Source organism: Macrobrachium nipponense, chromosome 47 (genome assembly GCF_015104395.2).
Source record: "Macrobrachium nipponense isolate FS-2020 chromosome 47, ASM1510439v2, whole genome shotgun sequence".
Classification (NCBI taxonomy): Eukaryota; Metazoa; Arthropoda; class Malacostraca; order Decapoda; family Palaemonidae; genus Macrobrachium; species Macrobrachium nipponense.
Window position 1 is genome coordinate 67985 of NC_087222.1, and position 7038 is coordinate 75022.

Genomic DNA, 7038 nt, shown 5'->3' on the forward strand with positions numbered 1-7038 from the left:
AGTCAAATAATTGCCAAGTATCATTACGACTGCCGGAATTTAAGTAATAATAAACAAACTTGAATAGTTACAGACTAGTTATGGATCCTTCCTGCTGCCGTAGGAAAGTACACCAGAAGTAACTGGAATCTGTCTACAAAGACAAACTATCAGAATAATTAACCCACCTACAGAAACTGCTTAATTCTAGATGAGATACTTCATAGAACCTGCACAGAAACTTACTCCACGGAAAATCACTCTTGTCGAGGTGATTCCGTGCCGCTGGTTAAACATATTTTATGAGAATTGCTACAGGTGGAAGTCCAGGGAGTTCCACTTTCTTGCATTGTCACAGAAGATAACATTTTTTATAATAATCCACTTAGAGAGGTGAGTGTTTCCCATTATCAAAATTGAACATCAGTTTCCCATCTTTGTTTAAATTCTTATGTCAGATTTACCAACTGCTCGGTCAGACCCAAAACCAAATTCTCAAAATATGGGAAAGCATTTTATCGCCAGCCTAATGAAAATGGCAGAATAGACATGGCTAAGAAATATTGTAACTCCAACATCGTACAAAATTCCAGACATTCGTCAGTCCTTAGTAGAGTGTCTGTTCCAGGTAGACGCTCTTATTTACCAGAATCTGCAGTTTTTGCTCACAATGCTAGGCAGGCTGCTGGCACAAAAATTGTCATTTTCTAGTTGTATGAGTTGTTATACTATTAGTACTCGGTTTGCTACGGTTTTTATCTAAGTTACAACTAAAGCATGGCATAGTCTGCTGAGCCCAGTTGTGGAATCTTCTGATCTCCAGATGTTTAAGAGGGGAGCGAAGTCTTAATTTCCCTTTGGGTTTATTATAGTCTGTCTGCTCTATCCACGAGGAATATTTCTTCGGCTGAAGATTTACGAAAGAAAAAAATATGGTTCTCCTTGTCCCCAATTGCTAATTGACATATGTTTTGCATTGTCCAGCAAAGTTGTGATACCTTGAACCCCTCAAAGAATTTTGCATATCTCTTCTACCGATAGTTTTATCTCCGTTCTCACTTCCTTTCTTCAATCCACCTTCATTTTCTGAATCTCTTCTATTTTGCTGTCCAACCACTCCAACTCCCTTTTCATTTCCTTCAGCACTGAATTGGCTGAAGGTATGTACTCCAGCGCTTGTCTTTTTAGCCTGAATTTCACTAAAAAACACTATTGTTCTTTATTTTAACCTGCTGAATGTAACTAATAAAAAAATGTGTGTTTTTTCTTCATTGAAAAGGTTTGTTCCAAATCTCTTGTACACACCATTATTTCTGACTAGGAAGGCCATTATAAAATTTGGTCACAGCTGGAATTAGTAAACTTATAGGAAACTATTTGGTATTTAACCTCACATAAACAACTCTGTGGAGTGTGAAAGGGCTCCATGGTTTCATTTCCACTTCATTCAGCTCCTTCCTGTCACATAATTCTCACACTAGGAGGCTTGGGTCTTCAAATTTGTACCTCAGGGAAACCCATCTGTTCTGTCCTATTGTCCACAGTTTGGTTTGAAGGACTTGTGTAAGCTATATCCATCCCCAAGGTCAACATCATTTAATACTCTTCCAAGGGCGGTACAAAGATTCGGAAAAGTATATTTCAGGGGAGGTCGAAGTCTTTATCCAACGTTTTAAGTCACCACAGATTGTCTGCTGAAGGCCTAACAGGGAACATTACCAAAAACTTCAGTGTAACCGACTTCTGTACTTATCATCCACATTACTATCATTATGTTTTGCTTGGCTACCATTTTAAAAGTGATATACTTTTAAATAGGTTTGTTTATTGACTTATTTACTTTTCAGAAAACCAGACAACCCAAAGTTTCAGTTAAGTTAAGGTGCTACTGTAAGGACGACAATTGGGCAATTGTTCGCCCTTCCATTGTAAAAAACTGTATATTCATATGTCCTCTCTTTTCATCCAGGAACTAAAATGTAGAGCATTTTATGCCCTTTCTTTTGATGTATATATGTCGGGAATCCATTCCCTCTATGTAATATTATTCATGTATTTTTGTCTGTGAAGAAACATTCACAGCGGGAACCCAGTCCCTTTTTGTTTGTTTGTTTGTGCGTGTATGACGGACACTATGCTTCTGTCCGCACGCCGCCTTATGTACAGCCTCATTTGCCGAATAAAATTAGTTCGCTCACTCTCTTCGTCTTACTCAGTCCTCACAGTATTCGCCAATAGCAAGATCAGATGACAAAACTGCTACTACACAGGTGAGGGATTGGAAAGATATGAAGGTCTTTTTATGTTTTAATAAAAAAATAAACCATGGAACATGCTACCAACTTCCTATTGAGAATTAGCTCACTACAATGACTATGAAGTCAATACCACGCCATTACAACTAGCTCTCACGTGCTTGTCACACACAAATTTTACAAGTACCCTAACCTCAAAATTTGAATTAAATCACCTGAAATATTCACACAAATTATAGCTGATATCAATACCACAACAATAATTAATGCTTCAACACAATTGGCTAAATGAACCCAATAATGACATGGATGTCCATGGATAAAGAATCATGTTACACATAGTTCTAGGCAAGAAACCCTGCTATCAGAAGAGATTAATATTCACCTTGCCTTTATACAACCCCACGCCCTAGGAAAGAATGACTGTCTAAAGACTTTGCTTGGATGTCAATTTGGTGACGCCAAGATACGAAATAGTATATTATGAATGGGTTATATCTACAAATACTATCAATTGCACTTTGAGAGTCTGTATAAATAACCGATTTCATGGTGTTAGAGTTAAACACTTCTCTCAAAGCGTGGACTACAGCAGTCAACTGGGCCGAAAATGAAGAAGCCGAGTCAGGCATCGACCTAAGCTGGAGTTTTCTTTGGTTATGACTGCACAGCCAACGACCTCCTCTGAAGTTTGATCCATCAGTAAATATCTTATAATCTTTCGCATGCTGCTGTTGATTTGCTCTAAAAAATTTGGACTTTACTTCCTGTGGGGGGGAGAGTTCTTTTCACATATGTCTGTAAAGCATCATTTTACAGTAGGTGGGTGTTCTGGATACTGAACTGGCCAGATTTTTTCGTTAAGGATGTTATTGTTATCCAGCTGTTCTTAAAGGTGTACTTGAAATGGTTTAGAGTTTGCTTTGTATCTGATAGACAGCGTCTGATTTAGCAATTTATTTGATGGATTATTGTGTGAGCTTTTGACCTTTAATGCATATCTAAGTCCCAATTCTTCCCTGTGGAGATCTAGGGCCACGTGACGATATCATCATGAATACTCTCAATGGGAGAAGTCCGAAATGCCTCGGAGCAGATTCTCAGGCCCATGTTATACACTACATCCAATTCACGAAGCTTTGTCTTACTTGCAGAAGAATAAATTTGGCAGCCATAATCCAGCTTTGAGAGACAAAATGCATCATATAAATGGTGTAGTTATTTCTTATCTGCCCCCCAATCAAAACTGGAGATAGTCAATATAACTTGACCAAGTCAATTTTTTTATTAAAAATTAGACCTATAAACTTAACTTCATCTTTATACAATAAAATTCCTCCATTTAAAAGCAGGTTTGGCACTACTTCCTCACGTCTGCTTTTTGTAAAGCGCATTGCCACAGTTTTAGCTGATGAAAATTTAAAACCATTCTTTGATGTCCACCTGCATATATTGCATCTACATTCTTTTGTAAGTCCCTACATGCAGAAAGGACATCATATGACATTATATAAATAAGAAGATCATCAACAAATAATGACCCTTTTATGCGAGGTGAAAGGACATCAAGGATCCCATTTACTGCTATGGCAAAACATGTGACACTTAAAGACTTGTAGGACCCCTTCTACCTGACAGTATGGGGATGATAGAGTTGCTCCCACACATACTTTTTGTAAGCAGGTTGGGTATACTCAAACACGAGCAATATGCTATAGCTGTATTTTCACACAGTTCAATACATGATGAGCAGCAGTGCACGTGACAATGTTGAGGCTACGCTTACTCAAGCGAGACTGCCCCAGACTCAATTTCTTCCGCCTTAAACACATTTTGGCAGGAATACAAGTAACTTTCATATGCATCATATGGAAACATCCTACATCCCTTCTCTAAAATAAATGTATTACACTTTTCATGAAATTGAAGGTTTATCAAGTAATTATACAAAGAGAAGTGTAAGGCATACTGACGACAAAATGGTGTTATATGAAAGAAAAAACAAATCATATAAGTGGAACGTGATTACGTGCTCATTGCAAAGTAGGACGACATTTACTTGCATAAAGTTGACAAGTTATTACAAAAATGGTCACATATTCAGTGTCAAAAAAAAAAAAAAAAAAAAAATGTGCATAACTAAAGAGAAATCAAATTGTAAATAATTGAGAAATCACAAAATGTAGTTTTTATGCCAACTCGGAGGATTTATTTTCCTCGTCCCTCTTCTGGGTTGGCGGTCAGCACACGAGTCAGCGGGGGAAAGTGAACGAGTGGGTGGGGAATCCTGCACTCTTATTTCCCGAAGATGTTTTCTGTTTCTCGTTGATATTCTTCCACTACCATCTAATTTTATGACATATTGGAGGTCTCCTTTCATTTCAATGACTTTTGCAATACGATCCCAGGCCTTAGAGACAACATTTTGCACTGCTACTGTGGTACCACCCGTTTGCAAGGGGCGGAGTCTCTTTGCACTAGAATCATGACGGAACTTGACATTTCTCAAGTGTCTACCCATCTTCTCCTCTCTGTCTATCATAATGTCTGCCCACTGCTCTGTTATCTTATGATAGCTTTTAATCATGGGGACCGAGTCTCTGAGTTGTCGTCCCATGGCTAATTGTGCCGGCGATTTATCGATGTCTCTTAGGGGCGTATTTCTATATTGCAAAATGGCTCTTGCAAAACTATCTGTGTCGAGGCTTCCATCGCTTCTTGTGTTATCTTGAATGGTTCTTTTTGCTGTACGTACTGCTGCCTCTGCCCTCCCGTTGGATTGGGGGTAATGGGCTGAGGATATTCTCATCCTAACCTCCCATTTCTGTAGGAAGCTAGCCATTTCAGTGCTTACCAAATTGGTGCCACCGTCGAGGGAGATTTCTTCCGGGGCACCCCACTGCATGAAGTATCGTCGGAAGAGTGGGATCAACTTAGCAGAAGTAGCACCACTTGGGAAGAAGGCAATTTCCAGCCAACCAGTAAGCCTATCTGCATATGCCAGATATTGTTTTCCACATAGTATTTGAAACATATCCGTGACCGTTTTGTATGAACGCACAGGTACACTGGATGCCATGTCGAACGGGGCAAAAGTGTGATGAGTTTCTCTTTTGCAATATTTGGTTCTTTAGCTTTTGTTTTGGTAAATCCACTGTTCTTCTTGGGTTTCCATTCCTTTTAGCTACTACTACCATTCGCGCACACTAATCGGTTGCAGTTCCTGTAGGAACAGGGCAGATTATTCCCAGTTTTACATCGTCGTCCAGCCGAGTTTTTACCTCTTGCTCCCAATGTTTGGGAATTGGAATTGGCGTATGGCATGCGTATGGGACTGCATCAGGGAGAAGGTGGATATGGTGTGGCTTTCCCTTCATTACCGGTAATGGATTCCATTTAGTATTGAATACCGTACCAGATAAACGCTCAAATCCCACCGGTGTTTTGAGAAATTAGGTACATTGGCCTCCTGAGGGGAGAACGGCAACTCTATGACGTCATGGGTGTTGCTCCCATCACTGGTGACGTCATTGGCATCCACACTATTGGGCCGTTCCCTACCAATATTATTTACTGATATTCCGTCTACCTTAACATGATGGGGAAAGTTTGCATCCACTAATCCTAAACACTTACATACATCTATAGATAGGTATAGCCTAGAGACACCGCACACTACTAACACCTCTATGTTTAGAGCGTTATTTCTACCCAATGTTATTGTACAACGCACACTACCCAGTACTCTCATGGGTTTTTCGGCTGCATGATTAACCCTGGCGTTCGAACGACGCAACTCTTTCACGTTCAGTCCTAATTGATGCAAAACCTTTTCCCCCATAATACAAACTTCAGCCCCAGTATCGGCAATAGCATCAATAAATGCTTCATACATTGGTACATCACGTCTCATTTTATGTTCAACTTTTACGCGCAATGCTGTCACCTGCTGGACCCCACAGTGCTGCACTAATGTGCATGCCGTCATTGACATGGTGTCGTCATCATGGTCAACTTCAATGCCTGCTGCCTTGTTATTCGCGCATTTTTTTCTGCAATATCTAGCTAAATGACCCTTTACACCACACTTGTGGCAACACACTTCACTTGCATAGCAGCTAGATTTATTTTCCTCATGAATGCGTCCACAATTATCACATCTCTTACCTGACATGAGTAGCTTACTATCCTTTTGTCGACGAAGTTTGATTTTACTGCCGCAACATCACTATGTTCTGTTTCATTATTATTATAGGGCAGCAATTCTTTCCCCACCTTGGCAGTAATGAGTCTGGTTAATTTTGCTGGCCCCACTATCCCTTTCAGCTGCCTCATATATTTCACATTTCTGTAGTATTTTGGCGACACTGTTATATTTTTCGTTAGTCTTGGAGTATTCTTGTTTCAATCCGCAGTTATTTAAACCACTGGCTAACCTGTGAGTCAGCATATAGTCACTCATGTCATTTTGGCACCGAGGGCAGCGGAAAGCACAATCTAAAGCCAATTCCTGACACCGATGTACATATGTCTTCACGGGTTCCATAGGCCCTTGCTGTGCACTAAAAAATTTATCCCACAGAATTGCACGGTTCACAGACTTTTGAGTTACTTCTTGGACGGCATCCAATGCCTGATGTAGAGAAAGGGCTTTCCATTCATCGGACGTGTAACAAGCGTCCAATGCCCTTTGCAACTGATCATCGCAGTTCAAACGAATGCTTAGCACAGCATCTTCAGTTGAAAACCCTGCCAATTTGGAACCAATCTATCATAGACCTACGTCACATTCCTAAATGCTCCT

At 39.9% G+C, this 7038-nt stretch overlaps 1 protein-coding gene across 1 annotated transcript; it reads right to left on the reverse strand.

Moving 5' to 3' along the window:
- Positions 1–4407: 4407 nt before the first annotated feature.
- On the reverse strand, positions 4408–5313 carry LOC135204390 (uncharacterized). The gene has a single exon (XM_064234607.1). It carries the CDS (start codon positions 5311–5313, stop codon positions 4408–4410), a length of 906 nt encoding a protein of 301 aa, XP_064090677.1.
- Between the last annotated feature and the right edge of the window lie 1725 nt (positions 5314–7038).